This window comes from Pinus tabuliformis, chromosome 2_2 (genome assembly GCF_031772625.1).
Source record: "Pinus tabuliformis cultivar Carrire ecotype Pingquan chromosome 2_2, CPIR1, whole genome shotgun sequence".
In the NCBI taxonomy this organism is placed as follows: Eukaryota; Viridiplantae; Streptophyta; class Pinopsida; order Pinales; family Pinaceae; genus Pinus; species Pinus tabuliformis.
The window spans coordinates 1168208307-1168225979 of record NC_142300.1 but is presented as its reverse complement, the minus strand read 5'-3'; the positions used below and the strand labels follow the sequence as shown (position 1 = coordinate 1168225979).

At 36.7% G+C, this 17673-nt stretch overlaps 1 protein-coding gene across 1 annotated transcript; it reads right to left on the bottom strand.

Moving 5' to 3' along the window:
- Nucleotides 1-8722: 8722 nt before the first annotated feature.
- LOC149197605 (UDP-glycosyltransferase 74E1-like) lies at nt 8723-10771 on the bottom strand. Its single transcript, XM_089405900.1, has 2 exons — nt 10056-10771; nt 8723-9905 (listed from the first exon to the last, which is right to left on the bottom strand). The coding sequence occupies exons 1-2, from the start codon at nt 10543-10545 to the stop codon at nt 8929-8931; spliced, it is 1467 nt and encodes a 488-aa protein (XP_089262026.1). The 5' UTR covers nt 10546-10771; the 3' UTR covers nt 8723-8928.
- Between the last annotated feature and the right edge of the window lie 6902 nt (nt 10772-17673).

The following is a 17673-nucleotide window of genomic DNA, read 5'->3' as shown; positions in this document are numbered from 1 at the left end:
ACAAATGGAATGTCATCACATGATTCGATGGATCTTCACCTGGATTTCCATTGAATTTAGTAATATCATAGGGAAGTTTATGAGGAATCGCAGGTCAGCAAGGAGCGTAAGCAATTGGATCATTCGTCAAACGGTTTAGATCTGATAATTCTAGAGTTGCTACAAAGGGAAACTCTTCACTCAGGTTAGGTGAAGCATACCCTGGATAAGATGGAATCGCCTGAGCACTAGGTCTTTTCATACCAGCATAATGTATTTGATGCTGGTAACTTTGATAAGGTTGATGGGTGTAACCATTATAGTATGGTTGTTGATAACCGCTTTGGAAATGCGATTTCCCATTACTTACAAAGACCTGTTGCTCAAGTCCTTGGTATGATTGTTGGAATTGCGGTTGTTGGTATTGAACTAGCCATGGTTGTTGGACCATTTGCTATTGTCCAATACTGAATGATTGACCAAGATGCCGAGTCATAGTGCTTGTTTGAGCCTGAGTCGCTCCAGATAAGGAGGCACTAACCTGAGGTTGTGATTGAATCATTGAGACGAGAGGTTGTTGTATTGTAACCTGAGAAACTTGAGGTTGAAGTATAACACGTAGCGCTTGTACTTGCGATATAGTCACAATAGCAGGTGTAGTGGGAATATTAGACACGGGATGGACTGTTTGCATTGAATATGCAACCCTTGGTTGTTGTGTCAGTATTGGTACCCAACCACTAGATGTAATTCCAGTTTGACTTGAACTTTGTTGTAAACACTCATATGGTTGTTCTCCAGGAGGGAACAATGAAAAGAAATACTGCCCCCCATATGGTGGAAATCTAGTACTTAAAGGGTAGATTGGCCTTTGAAGACACATTGGATCAACTTGTTGAGTTTCAACATAAGAAATACTAGATGAGAATCCGAATGAAGAAATAGGAACCGACCATGTCGTCGAAACATTCCCTGATTGGACTCCGACTTGTTGTTGATAACTCGCCGGGACAGATGGTATACCAGAAATCATTGTAGGAATGTCAGCAGGAAGCTCCGCCGCAGCTGTGTCTGTTGACACAGTGTTAGATGTTGATGGTTTTCGAGACATGTTTAGTCTATCCAAAATATTTCCTAGCGATTCGATAGGAACTTGCGACAAAAAAGAACTAACTTCTATAGTAGAAGGATGTAAGTGGATCCCAGTTCCAAAATTCACTGGAGTACTGGGTGGAAGATCCTCTACTATCTCTTCTATAGCAATCAATCCAGGTGGAAGAGGTAGACCGTCAGGTCCATAAAATATTTCTAGAGCCGAAGAAAGTGTAGCTTCTGCAGTAACAAATATTGGAGGGGTGACACCTTTTGAATTCTGGAATTCAACTTCCAGATGTTCAGGTAAGTGAACTTCAGTTTCTTGATTAGTCCTAGGTGGAGCTGCATCAGGAATAGAGGTGTCTACCGTTACACTAGGATCATTTCTAATGTCCTCTTGTAACTGCGGAACTTATTCTGTAAAGGTAGGTGTACTAGAGATAATTGGAGTAACTGTAGTCTTTGACGATGTTGAAACGCAAGTTTCAAATAAATCAAGTGAATTGGACTCAGTTAAACAAGAACGCTTTTCCTGGGATGGTTTCGTTTCCGGGGTCAAATATGGTTGAATCATTAGTCTCCTTGAACGGCAGGGTTTTGATTGACTTTCTTCAATGATTGTGGATTACTTGATCAACTCAAAATTAAAGGGGAAAAGTGTTATTCCGATTTAAATGAATTTTAAGACACTTTGACACAACTTGCTTTTTCAATTTTTAAGAGTCGAGAAAAAGCTAAAGGTGACTCTAGTCGCCTTCGATTTTTAATGAGCCTGAAGTGACAAGTGCTCAGATGGACCTTTTCTTTTAAGGAGTTGAAAAGGAATGAAAGTGACTACTCTGGAAGTCTAGACAGAGGGTTTACCAAATCGATCGTAAAACTACAAAATACACCTTGGTGATAAATGATAGATAAATTACCAAGGACTTATTTATGGCAGTCAATCTTCCCGAATGCTGTGCTCAGTGCATTACGATCGATAGGGTGGCAGACACGAATTCCTAAGGATAAAGGATATCAGCCTATTGTGGTCTCCCAATATATACTCGACGATACGGGGAGCACAAGTCCGTACTGACACTTGTCGTATCAAAGAGGAGGAATCACCCAACCTTCGATGAAAACGATAATTACCAGGTTTTACGACACTGGAACACGTCTCTAGCCTAGACTTCTAGATGTGTTGCGTTAGATTCCAAAGCGTTTTTATGTTCATTGAGGTTTATTTTAGATTTGATCTTTCTTAGAAGTTTGTCTTTCACGGTTCACCGCGTGATGTAGATGTCAAATTCCTAAATATGCAATCTAAAATGATAAACAATCGTTTATGTTCTTTTAGCAATGAAAATACTAGCTACAAAGGAAAGAAGATAACGATTTTTCTTTCAGCAGAGAGCATAGAGCACACACTAAATGCACTTTCCTAAATCAAATTTCGCAAACAGTCAAAATGCAGATGCACATGCATGTATTTGTTTTCCACTTTCTTAATGTGTAAATGAAAAAATGAAAGCTAAGTACAGATCTGAACTATTTTCTTTCAAAGTGACAGTACTAACAATTTTTTTCTTTTCAAAACGAAAGGAAGACTAAGACGACACTTTTTGATTTCGAATTTAAAACTGTTTTCGACACCTGAAATACTAATAATTTCAAAATCAAGTACAATTGCAAAAGTACAATCAATTATCTAGAAGAGGTAGACTTTACAACACTCTTCTTTTGATTCAAAATGACAATTACGACACTTGCATCAAAAACGACAGTTTGATTAGGCTACTTTCGGCAAAGGAAGATTGCAAATGATTTACAAATACACAAAAACATTTACAATTCCTAACTAATGGAGGCTGAAATAATGTGAAGGAAGATGGTTACAACAAGAAGGTACTAATCAAGAACAGCAAAACAACTGAATAAAGCTGAAAACAAAGAGAAAAAAACCAAATTTCAGAGAAGAAAACACAGTTTACTCAATCATCGCACCTGCAACATAGGGAAACAGGGTTGCATCTCACCTGCAACACATGGGAGGTGCGATCAAGGATAATTTTAGGGGCGAATGTTCGCCCTTATGGTAAATTAATAAAAATATAAATAAATGAGAGGTATGGTAAATAAATAAAACATTTTTTATATTTACTCCATAAGTCACCTTATATACATGTAAGGGTGTAAAGAAATAAAAATATAAGTAAAGTGGAGGTATGGTAAATAAATAAAATGTCTTTTTATACTTTCTCAAAAGGTATGGTAAATAAATAAAAATATAAATAAACTAGACGTATCGTACATAAATAAAACCTCTTTTTATATTTAGCCCATAACCCTCGTTCTATTTATGAAGGCTCAAGAAAGAGGTTTTATTTAAGTGAATCCTATGGGCCAAATACCATATTTGTAAAAGAGGCATGGTAAATTAATAGAAATATAAATAAACTAGAGGTATGGTAAACAAATAAAACATTTTTTTATATTTACTCCATAAGTCACCTTATATTTACAAACACTCAAAAAATGGTTTATATTTAGGTGAAACCTATGGACAAAATACTATGGGACAAATACCATGGACTAGATTGTTATTAATACCATGCAAAAAACCATTACTAATGCTAATATTAGAATTAATAAAAATAAAAATGGCACATGGTATTGACCCATGGTATTCACCAAAAGGGCACATGGTATTGACCCATGGTATTCACCTGGAATGTAGCCTATTTAAATGGGGGAATTAAACCAACATGTAGCCTATGCTAAGATTCACTAGGACTTTACAAAGTTTTATTATTTAGTGAAAGACTCGCCAAGATCTTACAAGATTTTATAATTGAGTAAAGTATTCGCCATGCCTGGTGAGAGATTTGCCAAACAATTATATATACATATTATATTATTGATAAAATAGCCTTCCATTTTTCCTATATACCATGGAGATTCGCCCATTTATTATATTTATAAATTTAGGGGGCGTTCCTAAAATTTTCCCTCGGTGCGATGCATCCAGGTTGCACAGTTACAGACAATGCGATGGGCCATGGAGTGAAACTGAGCTTGGTTTTTGCTCAAAACTTGCAGCTAAGTTCAGTGATTTAGGCTGAGTAATGATGGATAGTAAACAAAAAGCATAAGGGTAGGATCTGATGAGGTTCTGAGCTACCACAAGGGCACTTAGGATGCTTTGTAAGTTAGATGTTCAGTTCATAAACCAACCTGGAGATTGACTGAAGCAACATTTATCTACTTTGCAATTGCATAGCAAAGGCGTTTCGAAGGCTAGCTGGCTAACTTCAGGCTTTGTCTATAGTTTATAAAGTAAACAATAAACAAACAAAACAAACTATTCGTTCCCCAGCGGAGTCGAAATTTTGTTTCAGGGAAGGCTAGTGTCAATTCAAACTTCTAGTCCCACTAAGACGGGTAGCTATCTTAGAAACAAATAATGAAAGCTTTTCAAGAGTTCCTTTAAGTGTGATAGATGGAAGAGAAGAAAAGAGGACCAACTTGGATCTTCCGCTTTGATCCTAGCTTGATTTCTCCTTTCCTTGATAGGATTTGCCATTCCTCTCCTACTTGTCCCGCTTCAAAGAGTACCTATAGAGTCAAAGTAACAACAAACTATCAAAGAATCTCTATCTAAAACATCATAAACAATGCGGAATCAGAAACACATTGACCATATAATTTCATTCATAAACAATAAGATTCACAAATTCAAGATCATATGGAGGAAAACTCAAATAAATTTAAGAGAGGATTACAACCTAGCTGTCTAATCCAGCATCATCCTCCCAGTTGTAGAAGCCCTCTTCACCTCATGAACAAGCAAATCACCCAATAATGCAATGTCTCTTCTCAACAAACCAACAACACTTCCTTACAAAATACAAAATTCCAGCCTCTAGATCTCTCAGATGAGGGATCCATTTATAGATGTCTTGCAAGGGTGTGAGTCAGCTCTGGGTTTTTTATTAGTGTCATTTCACTGATAGTTCTTGGTTCCACTAGGAGATTTAGTGATATCTTACTCATCCTTGGGCGAATTCAGAGAGGCAAGTGTCACAGGAGAAGTTTCTGGAAGATTCCATGATCATCCACCTTGCAAACTGTCTCTGCCATTTGTCTATTCTCACTCATTGCACCCCACAGAAGGCCATTTGAGTATGCATCGCACCTGGCCAGTTAGGCAGTCAGTATGCATCGCACCTTGCCCATGGAGCAGTCTGTATGGTCCAGTTTTGGCCAGTTTTGAGTAGTTTTTCAGGTGGAACTTCTGGGAAATGATGTAATCAGTTGACCATGATCCTTTAGGGTGTGAAGCAACACTTTTAGGGACTTAAGGAGCCCTTAGTTTATGGACATATGAGTTTGGGGTTGCAGTGCCCAAATATGTCTATAACAAAGCTTGAGGAGTGTTTGGAAACTGTAGGATGCAAGGGCACCGAGCTCGCTGGTATCATCATTACTCTTCTCCTTTATGCTGATGATATTGTTCTTCTTGTAAAAATTCATGATGACCTAGACAAGAAGCTTAAGACTCTTCATGTCTACTACTCCGAGATGGGTATGACAGTATTCATGATCATTAAATAAAAGAAGATCACCCATGGTAATTTCATATATGATAACCATTGTTTAGAGCAGATTTCTTCTTACAAATATTTTGGAATTGTCTTTCCTCCTCAGCTCAACTAGAAATATAGCATTGAGAAAATGATTATTGGAGGTTGGAAAGCTTATTATGATCTTGAAAACAATTGTAAGTCTGTCAATCTTTGCATTTGGAGTAAAAAGAGGTTCCTCTTTGAGACTCTCGTCACCCCTATTGTCTTATATGGATTTGAAGTTTTGGGTTGTAATATATCCAGAGAGTCGTGGAGAAAGTTTGAGATGATTCAAAAGCAATTCATAACCTAAAATCTAAGGATCAAGGGAAATACTCCCTATCCTATCCTCTTTATCGAAGTTGGCCTGTCTCCCATTGAAAGTACTACTATGCTTAGATATCTGATGTATAAAAAGAAGCTTTACAACATGGAATCCAAGAGGCTCCCATAAATTTCTTCTAGCTTTAGTCAAAACCCCCACCTTCGCCTCAAGTGCCGGTGGCATAAGGATTCCCAATATTTGTTCAACCATTGGGGGACTAAGGAGGAGACCATCATGTGAAGGAAGGATAGTGACAAAGATACTATTACCTCTAATTTTAAGGACAAGTTGTGGGATCTTAAGAAGCTGGAGGGTAAAAGAAATCTCAGATACTATAAGGAGGTGACCAACCCTACCCTTGATAACCATAATTATCTCTCTGTGTTTACCAACACTAAGAAAAAAATGAACCTTGCTAGGACAAGAACTAATTCTCGTGAGCTTCGAAGTGAAACAGAGCAGTGGTCTACTCCTAAGGCTCCTTTAGATGATAGAATATGTCATATTTGCGATACAAAGAAGGTGGAAGATGAAAAACACTTTCGTTTAGACTATGTTACTAGAAACGGGATAGTAGCCACCATTCCCGTTTAAAAATGCAATAGAAATGCGACGACACAGAAAACGTCATTTTGTACATCCATTCTCGTTTTTAGCTGTGAGAAATTGGTTTTTTAGAAACAATTCGTTTCTTAGAGTGGCCTGATGCAAAACATTCTTTGGTTTCCCTGCAATGTTTTGGTTTCTCCTTGGTTTCTCCACAATTTCACGTTTTCCTATCCAAACTCATACAAAGTCATGTTAACTATGGTTCCAAAAACGAACTGCATGCAAACTAGTTTCATTTTGTGGTAAAGCAATTTCTAACTATTGTTCAAAAACAAACTGCATGCAAAGGCACTGTAAGCACACTATTTCATTTTCCAGTAAAGTAAGTTTTGGGGCGTATTTAAGCTGAAGAGAGGAGAACAATTTCAGTAGATGCAGCCGAGGTTTGGATCGAATCTAAGCAGAGGAGAGGAGGAAGTGAGTGTGCCAAGGAGCCAGAGTTAGCTTCTCGCCCTCGTCAGTTAGCTTCATAAATATTTGGTAAGATAATTAAAAGGCTTGTGATTTATTTGTTTTTTTTTCTGCCTGATTGAGGTGTTTATGAATGCCAACAAGTGCATATATTTTAAATGTAACTCCATCTTTCAAATCGTGATGCCCAACAGCTAGCACCCATTTGGATGAATTGCTGATATTTTATCACAAGAGATATCGACATTTTTGCCCACAATTTTCTCCATTTGCATATGAATTTTCCACGATACCGGATATTGTTACTTCCAATCCATTACAAACAGATTTTGTTATTCTAGACTCTAGCAGGGTTTATGGTTTCTGTTTTAGAGTTTGCATTACTTGAATGCTTCAATTTTATGGGTTTTATAGCTGATATATTTGTAGAACCTGCCTCTTTTTGTGCCTTTCAAGGAGAGTTGTTAATACTACCCACTGGAACCTGCACAAGGAGAGTTGTTAATACTACCTACTGGAACTTGCACATTTTTCTCTCTGAAGTTGGCATGCTTCACTGCAAAACTACTACTTTTAATCACTGGCCAGTGATCAAGAGCATAGTTTTGCAGCGAATTCCTATTCTTCCTTCCAATTTTGGTGCTAGAATCTACAACAATCATTAAAAAACTTATTAGACTATAAACATACATCATTCGTCTAACTATGGACTAATTTATAAAATGACATAGATGACAAGGATCCCTTTATGAGCTAGGCTAACTATGGACTAACTTATAAAATGAAATCCCTTTATCAGCCATGGACTAATTTATAAAATGAAATCCCTTTATCAGCGAGTTTGTTTGTTTGTTCGTTATTTTTATTTTTACATTAATTTACATTTCCTCATTATTTCTTTTTATTAATGTGGTGTTTGGGAAATTTTAATTGTTCAGGCCTTTATTAGAATTGTTATATTTCTTAATATAAAATATATTTTTAATACATAATTAAATTCAAAATCATGAAATTTTTTGAAGGCATTTATAAAAGTTTAATTAAAATTTGTTTGAAAGTTTAAAATCTATGTTTCTTTGTCATGGGTTATGTTTATAATTCAATTTGTGACATTGCAATGTAATTTTTGCGATCCCACAAATAAGCTTGTAATGTGTTTAGATAATGAATTTTTTGTTTTATGTTTTTTATCCAAAAAAAAACTTTTTTCTCTTTCTTGAATACGAAACCTCTAAACATCTTTTCTTGTCCGGTTCTCGTTTCTAGTTTCTGGTAACATAGCTTTTACAGTGCATGACTCTTACTCACATCCCCTTTCAATTCACTAACATCTGCCACATTCTTGACTTATTAAGCCATCCCAATTATAGTTTCTCTTCTTTTTATCAAAGAAACAAGATTTTGAAAAATTACACTTAGATTCTTTTTCTTTTCTTGAACTCTGATAGACCCCATTAGTCTTAATAGATGAATCATCATCATTATCATATAATATTAATCCATCAGTGTATTTATCATAATATTATAATAAAAATTATTTATAAATTAAAAATAAAAGTATTGAAATAATCTAATAATATAATTTTTCTTAATGCATATTAGCATATAACAATTTATATCACTGTAGTTGTACGATTATATCAAAACCCATAGCTCGTTCATTCTATCATTAATCAAAATGTATATGGAAAACGCATTGACCACAACCAAAATCGGTTTTCTAGATTTTCATCTGAGCAACAATATGGAGTACAAAACGCAAACCAAAATTTGCTTTTCGCAATTGCCTTCACTGATAAAATGAAGTGCAAATAAATATAAAACGAGGAAGTGCAATTGATGTAAAAGTTGCTCCCTCAGTTACTATGCGCATATCCACCTTCTTTTCCTTAAGGAATCACATCAACCGGATGACAATGACAATGCCAATGACGATGTTCTGCCAACAATATCTTTAACAAATTCTTCAATATTTGCATTGGAAGATCCGCCTTCTCCCATTGCATCCCTTAATAATTTCTTCCACCGTAAAGCGTTCTCCCTGAGCTCAGCACCCAGTTCGCCTTCCATAACCATCCTTATACAGTTTTCCACAGCCTCCTTCCCTACGAGTCCGTCAGCTGATCGTTTATCTAATCTCAGTCCTGTCTTCCATTCCTCCCCAATGTACCGTGAATTCGTTGTCTGATCGGTCCATTGAGGCACAGCCAAAAGGGGCACCCCCATAGTGAGGCTTTCCAGCGTCGAGTTCCACCCACAATGCGTCATAAATGCACCAACGGACGCATGAGAAAGCACTTGCAGCTGTGGACACCACGGAACAACTAACCCTTGCCCGGAGATTTCGGCCAGGAAACCCTCCGGCAAGTTTTCTTCACTGTTAATCTCCCCATTAAAAGAAGATGGACGAATGACCCATATGAAGGAATATCCACTGGCCTTCAGCCCAAGAGCTATCTCTTCAGTTTGTTCTGCCGAAAGAACAGCAACGCTTCCAAAGGAAACGTACACAACGCTTGCCGGTTTCTTCGTATTCAGCCAATCCATACAGTTTGTGGTTTTCCACATATCTGCGCCGAAGTCTGTGTCGTCGTCGTTCTGTACATCCAAGAAAGCCGAGGGTATGAGAGGGCCGACGGTGCGAATTGGAGCTATCGATTTCATCGAGTTAATTTCTTCGTACTCAAGTCCCTCAAACGAATTTCCCAGTATCCACGTTGCTTCAGATAAAGTATTAAACTGATCAAGAAAAATCCGTGAGAGAAACCCATGGGAATTAGAGGGTTGCAGAAATGACGGCAAGTCTGATACTTTCAGCAGGGGCAAGCCGGGTATTTTTATCAGGTCCGTCGGCTTCTCTGTTCCCTCTCCCGTGATTGCTGAAAAGAAGAAATAAGATTAAATCAACCCAAAATTCAATAAGAACGGCTACAAATAACTGGTCTGCCATTCGGAAGTTAATGTGTGGGGTTGTTGTATATAACTTATGCATATTTACCAAGCTATAGGTCTATTAATTCAAAGCATACCTAGTCCTCTCTTGAAATGGTAATAGATGGAGTAAACTGCACAGGATTGCGTCCAGAAAAAAGCGAGGGGAATATTAAATTTCTTTGCGATTTCAGGAACAAAAGAAAGGAGGGCGTCATATACGATGCAACAAATATTGCTGCCTTTAGCGTTTAGCCTCTCTATGAGATTTGCTAACGTAAGTCCTCCCATTCTGCACAGCATGTCAAACCTCATCTGGCGGTCCTTGGACCGATTGAAATCCAGCGGAAGTCCATCCGAGATTGTCTCAAACTGAAGATTCACAGACTTGTTTGGCGCCCTGGGCACTGCATCTTGCGCCCGTAACATGCGCTCTTGGTTCTCTTCGGTCGTCACAAATGTGACCTGCAGATTTTTAGATGCGAGCCGCTTGGCAAACTGCAGCATTGGATTGATATGACCCTGCGTCGGATAGGGCACCACCAAAACGCGAAGATTGCTGTACAGGAGCCCCCCTGAAGATTCCATTCTCCTTAGCTCTAACCACAAGCGATCACCACAGAAAGTCACCAATATAACGATACATGTAGGAACCGCAACCGCCTTCCAAATTTAAATGATATATTTTCGCTCTACTGGAGAGGTCGTATGGCAACCGCAACAATAATGTCCCATCACAGGAACGTGCCAGTGCCAGTGCCAGTGCCAGAGTGATCACAGTTGGGCGAGCCTTATTTCCCACAGTTTGCTCGTAGTGGAATATGACGGTGAGGAATGACGGATGCAATGCTTCAGTCTTGATCTGAAGATGCGGATACCTTAATCTAATTTTTCTCAAGGAGTAAAGCGACAAAAGATATTACAAAAGCGCTGACGTAATATTTTGGTGGCAGTGCTACCCAACCCTTAGAAAATTAAAAATTCTTCGAGAAGGACAAGTGACGGTCGAGATAAGATTCCGCGTGCATCGCACCGAACTTTGATCGCGTGAGACAAATAATTGAGGTGGGTTACTCCGTGTGAACAGAGCGTATAAAGGTTTAAAACGGAAGTCCAGTTGAAAATAAAATGATAAATATTTATTTTGGCAATTCATCACATGGTAAAGGCGCAAGTTTAATTAGAGTTTGAAGTTTTTCAAAGTTATATTTATAAGTTTTTGAGTAAATTTTTTGTTAACAAAGTATCTATGAAATGAAAAGTTTTGTGTTTCTTATTTAAAGTAGAGTTTGTATTTATGATTTGAAAAGTTTGTGGTTTTTTTACCTTTAAGTGGAGTATATATTAGAAATTTGTCTTTGGCTTGTTAAGAGTGTTTTTTTTTGAGTTTTTTTTTTTGTGGATATAATGAAATAGTTTAAGATTTAGCATCTTTCAAAAGCGAAAGTTTATTTTTTTAAGGATGACTTGTGAAATTATCTAAGACATAGTATTTAGCAAAAGTGAAAGTTTACTAGTTTAAAGACTGATAGATGGTATAGTTTTTTTTTTAATAAAGTCAATCTACATTCTTAAATAACCGCCAATAATAATTATCTCACAAATTTACAAATAAATAAGAATAAATTTTCCCACTCCAAACAAAAATAAAATATTCACTAAAAATATCACATGTTTTATAATTTACACCATTGTTTTTTTTAATAAATAAATATATATTTATTTGAATTTAATCCCACTAAAATATTAACACTTCATTTTGAATTTAAAATTAAGCAAAGCGGTGAATGTGTTTGTCTGGATTTCATCGGAAGAGTAACGGCTTCGCGTTGCCTTTGAGTGTTTCGAGGTGGTACTCCTCTGTCTCAATTATCACTAGGCTACACATGCACGAGGACGAACCTAAATGTGATTATGTACACTTTCATCATGATAAAATAAAATAAGGACTTCTTTGAAGTTTTGTTTTCTTCTCGTATTCTTTTGGATTAATATTTTAATTATTTAAATATAATTTAAGTGATCCAGTAGATTGTATTTATTTATATTTGAAATAATGAGGACTTCTTTGAAGTTTTGTTTTCTTCTGGTATTCTTTTGGATTAATATTTTAATTATTTAAATATAATTTAAGTGATCAAGTATATTGTATATATTTGAAATAATGAGGACTTCTTTGAAGTTTTGTTTTCTTCTGGTATTCTTTTGGATTAATATTTTAATGATTTAAATATAATTTAAGTGATCAAGTATATTGTATTTATTATATTTGAAAATTTGTAATTATATTGAAGTTGAGTTTTGATCAGGAATATAAAAATTATATTTATGTATATTTTAAGAGGATTGAAAATAAAAATCATTTTATCTTATTTTTTTATTTTATTAGATTTAATTATTAAAATATTTTTCACAATGTCAATTTTCTTGCTTTAAAGATATAGAAATAATAGACAAAAAAATGTTAAAGCATTTAATAAACCATATAAATATTATAATTTTTTTTTTTCATAAGCTTGTGAGGACTACAACTTTCATCTTTAAACTGGTGTCTTCACATTAAGGAGTGCCTTAATAAAACACCTTATCACGGTCTACCCAAAACCTCATAGACATTTTATATATATATATATATATATATATATATATATATATATATATATATATATATATATATAAAATCAAATTTGAAGGTCACGACCAAGCGAGACACCAAATTGGTGTAGAGATCTTTTTGTTTGTGGCGCAAGAGACCCACCTCCGTGCAACAATTTGATTGCTAAGCCTATATATATATATATATATGACAATATAATTCTTTTTATAAGGTAAATTTTTCATTAATTTGTAAAAGTTGAGGATTGTATATCAGATTACATAATACCACTCAAACTCTTGCAAGGGAGACCAGAACAAAGTTAAAATCGGACCCCCCTTAAAGAAATAAGAACCAAATGGAATGTGACAACAAAACTAGAACAAATACTACTAATATGCAAGTCAAGTTTGCCAAGTACAAAGAGACGCCAAACATAGAAAACATAGCTTTTAGGCCACAACTTCCAAATTTGATCCTTGTACCATGGCAGGGGCTATAGGATCGACTAAAGTCTTATCAACTTTTGAATCATTGACCGGAGAATCCACAGTTTGAACATTTTTATACCAACGTTTCGAATCCCAAATGGGATCCATCATCAGGATAGGGGGACGCCAAGTTGACTCTCAAGTGACTCCATTGTTTAATCCAGCTTTCACATATCACTATGGTTATGCTCGAGAGGGCGAAGAATATCTAACCGTGATTCTTGAGAAAACATAGCTTTAAGGCCATAAGTTCCGAATTTGATCCTTGTACGAGGATGGGGGCTCTCGGATCGGCTAAAGTCTAATCGGCTATAAGGGTAGGCCAAGTTAACTCTCAAGTGACTCCATTTTTCTGTCCAACTTGTAGATCACTATGGATATTCTTGAGAGTGGAGAACATCTAACTGTGATTCATGGTGGTCAAAAATTGTTCTACCCATTTAAGGTTCCCATGGCAAAATACAATTGAAATATATATATTTTTTTAGCTAGGATAAACACTCCATAATGTTAGCTACTTCAATGCTTGTAAGTCAAATTAACCATACAATGTGAACACTTCATAAATCGATCACTTCAAGTGTTTACGTCATATGAGGCATACAATTTATTTAATCAATTCCTTCAAAGTGTTTATACCAAATGGGTCATACAATGAGTAAATGGCATATGATTATTTAATTACAATGACCCACCATGCCAAGGGAATTGGTTCAACCTTAAAGGTAACACTATGCAAACCCGAAATAACATTGATCTCCGATCCTGTTAAAATATAAGTATACCAAATTCCGTAGGCATAAATCCCTTGTAGGGCAGTACAATGTAACTCCACGAGCTTCCAAAAAATCAAATGGAAATAAGAAAATATATAGTTGCATGCGACCTATTGCAATTCCATAATTAGTCAATCCACAAACAAATATGTCTGCTACAACTATGTGCTGGAATGAGCCCATAGGGATGATTCTGCGCCTAGGATGTCAAGTCCCTCATCCTAATCGCCTAGCATTTGGCATGTGAAATGTTTTTAGCCTCTTCGACCGTTGTGTGGATGGTTTGACTCTAGGAAAGGCTCTCATGAAACCAGCCCTGCTACATTATTTACGACTCCCTCGTCCAGGGCACCGTCAAATTTATGGATTGGTTCTCACAACCAATTGTTTGGCACAACGTTGATGAGTGAGGTCTCACGGGTTGACTGGTTGGCACCACAATATTTTCAAAAAAAATTACGTGAAGGTTGAGGAGAGGAGTCTTGCTAAGAATTCAGTTGCGCCAAGGATATCACAACTACATAGAGGCTTAATAAAACATGGAATTTACTCACGACAGAATAGAGTAAAACATAGTAAAGCTTGGAGCAACACAATAAAACTGAGGGTTAAATTCTAATTCATAAAAATACATTCATATGAGACTGTAGCTCAATCACCAAGTAAAAACAAAGGTTTACAACGATTTACACTTCACCAGGGGTTGTGGAGTAACACACAGTAAAACACAATAACTGTTGTTTTCACGCGCCCACCAAAATTAGCTCCACAATTTTCTCCTCACTGCCTCATAGACTCTCTCTCTCTCTCACTTTCCCCACAAAACTATTACAAATGACTTTTACATCCATATTTATCTCAACATACAAATTTGACATTAATACATGGCAGAGCAAATAATTAATATGTAGGTGTTGTGGAGTGTGGACAATAATCACGCAGGTGTTGTGGAGTGTGGGAAATAGTCACGCAATGAATGCTTGCCCATATCTATTTACCAAAATTCATTAAATGTCTTAACTTCTGTGATGTATTGCGGAATGGTCGATGTTGTACTCATGTTCTGACTTCAGTCCTTCCATCTTCACTCAAAAAAGCAACTGTGTAGTAGTTGGCTAGGCAAGCATGGTGTTTGCCAGTGTGTTTAAGGCCATCGTTGGGATTAATATTTCGAAAACTCCCCCTTAATAACAGCTGGCCCCATTGAAAATTCCCAAACAATCTCTGAGATAAACAAAACTTTCATGTGCTAATAGCTTTATGAAAATATCTACAAATTATTTCTGTGACCTTCAGTGCTGCAACACAATTTCATCATTATTAATCAACTTTTTGATAAAATTATATTTAGCATCAATATGATTGGTCCTCTTGTGAAAAACAAAATTCTTTGATAATGTAATTGCGGATGTGTTGTCACAGAAAATGGTTGTCGTCCCCTCTTGGTCGTGACGAAGATCCCTCAACATCCTTCTCATCCAAACTGCCTGACACGTTGCTGCTATTTCGGTGACATATTCAGCTTCTGCTATTAACAGTGACACTATTGGCTACTTCTTGGAGGCCCATGGAATGGCTCTGGAACCCAAATGAAAAATATATCTTGTTATGCTCTTTCTTTCATTGACACTTCCTGCCCAATCACTGTTAGTGTAACCATCCAACCTAAAATCACTTGTTGCAGTGTATAAAACGCCATACTATTTTGTCCCATTGAAATACCTTAGAATCCTTTTCGTTGTTTTCCAATGTGTCTCCTTGGGTGTCTCCATGAATCTTGACACCAAGCTTACTACATACATTATATCCGGCCTAGTGGTGGTCAAATACATCAAGTTTCTTATCATGATTTTGTATCATGTCGGATTGACATTGTTGCTACAATCTTCTTTGCTCAACTTCAACCCCATGACAGTTGGAGTTGGTGCAAGTTTGTTGTTATGCATCTTAAACCTCTCCAAAATGTCTGCTACATACTTTAGTTGAGAGATAAAAATGCCATTTTCTGGTTTCTTCATTTCTATGCCCAAAAAATATCTTAACAACCCCAAGTCAGTCATTTCAAAATCATTCTTCATGACTTGTTTGAAATCAGCGATGAGGAAATCATCACTACCCGTAAAATCAAATCGTCTACATATAAGATGACAATAAGAATCTTACCATCACCCTCTTCGATGTAGAGAGTGGGTTCACTATCTTATCCAACAAGTAGGCATCTATCCTGCTAAACCATGCACGTGGTGCTTGCTTCAACCCATAAAGAGATTTCCTCAACTGGTACACTTTGTCTTCTTTGCCTTCTACATCATAACGAGGCAGTTGTGCAACATAAACTTCCTCTTTCAGCACTCCATTCAAGAATGTTGATTTTATGTCCATTTGAAACACTTTCCATTAATGTTGCGCAACAATCACCATAATTGTACGCATTGTCTCCATCCTCGTGATTAGCGCGAACATCTTTGCATAATCTCTTCCATGTTGCTGCTTGTATTCTTTGACAACTAGCCTTGTTCTGTGCCTTTCAATCTTTTCGTCGAAACTGCTCTTGGTCTTATAAACCCACCTCACTCCAATGACATGCTTTCCTTTCGGAAGGTTCACTAACTCCCATGTGTCATTCTTCTCTATTTCTTCTATTTCTTCCTCCATTGCTGCAACCCATTTTTCTTCTTTGACTACATCTTCAAAATGGATTGGGTCATTTACATGACAAAATAATGCAAATAAGGAATTCAGACCAGTGCTACTATCAACTTCATCTTGCTCATAAATTTCATTTAAATTTCTGAATTTTGGTCTTCTTGTGTTTGTTGAATATGGGCTTGACATGTCACTTGGTGTTGCACTTTGCGACGTGCTTGGAGAAGCACTTGCTTGACTGTGTGATGCTTCCCTATTATTTGTTAATGGTATTACTTTTTGCCTGCTTTGTTGTGCTTGAATAGGAGTAGAGGGAGTCACTGTTGAGGAATTACTTGTTGTTGTCAATTCCTCTTTGTCCTCATGTGGTATACATGCTTTCACATTGACTGTCTTCTCTAAAATTCCATCCCATGCTTCTTCTTCTATGAACTTCACATCTTTGTTGATTCTGACCACCTTTGTTAATGGATTGTAGAGTTTGTATGCCTTGGATTCATCACCATATCCAAAAAATATACATTTCTCCCCCTTGCTGTCCAAATTCTTTCTCAACTCATCTGGGACATGTGCATACGCCACACATCCAAAGACTCTCATGTGAGTGACACTATGATTCCTTCCACTCCATGCCTCTTCAGGAAGTATGTTCTAGACACTTTTGGTTGGACATGTATTCAAGATATATGCTGCACATGCGACAGCTTCAGCCCAATAATCATTTGGAAAATTCTTTGCCTTCACCGTACTCTTTTCCATTTTCATAATGGTCCTATTCTTCCTTTCCACCACACCATTTTTCTCAGGTGTATACCCTATTGTAAGTTTCTTGTGAATTCCATGCTCCCTGCAAAATTGAAGGAAGTCATTTGAGATGTATTCGCCACCTCTGTCAGTCCTAAGGACTTTGATGTAGTGTCCACATTGCTTCTCAGCAAGAGCTTTGTGTTGGCGAAAGCGTTCACACACTTCACTTTTCTATTTTAGGAGATAGATCCATGTCTTCCTTGTGTAGTCATCTATGAAGGTTAATAAATAGTGGTTACCACCAATTGATAGTGTCTGCATTGGTCCACATAAATCTGAGTGGACAATCTCCAAAGGTGCCTTTGCCCTTATTGACTTTCCTGCTGGAAATGTCTCTCTATGTTTCTTGCCTAAGATACATCATGCACATAGGCTGTTGAATTTTTCTACGAGTGGTAAT

Bases quoted from the DNA above. Each gene is read 5' to 3' on its own strand.
- LOC149197605 (XM_089405900.1), bottom strand. From the start codon at position 10,545: ATGGAATCTTCAGGGGGGCTCCTGTACAGCAATCTTCGCGTTTTGGTG. The intron at 9,906-10,055 runs GTATGCTTTGAA...TCTTCTTTTCAG, and splicing joins CCATTTCAAGAGAGGACTAG to CAATCACGGGAGAGGGAACA.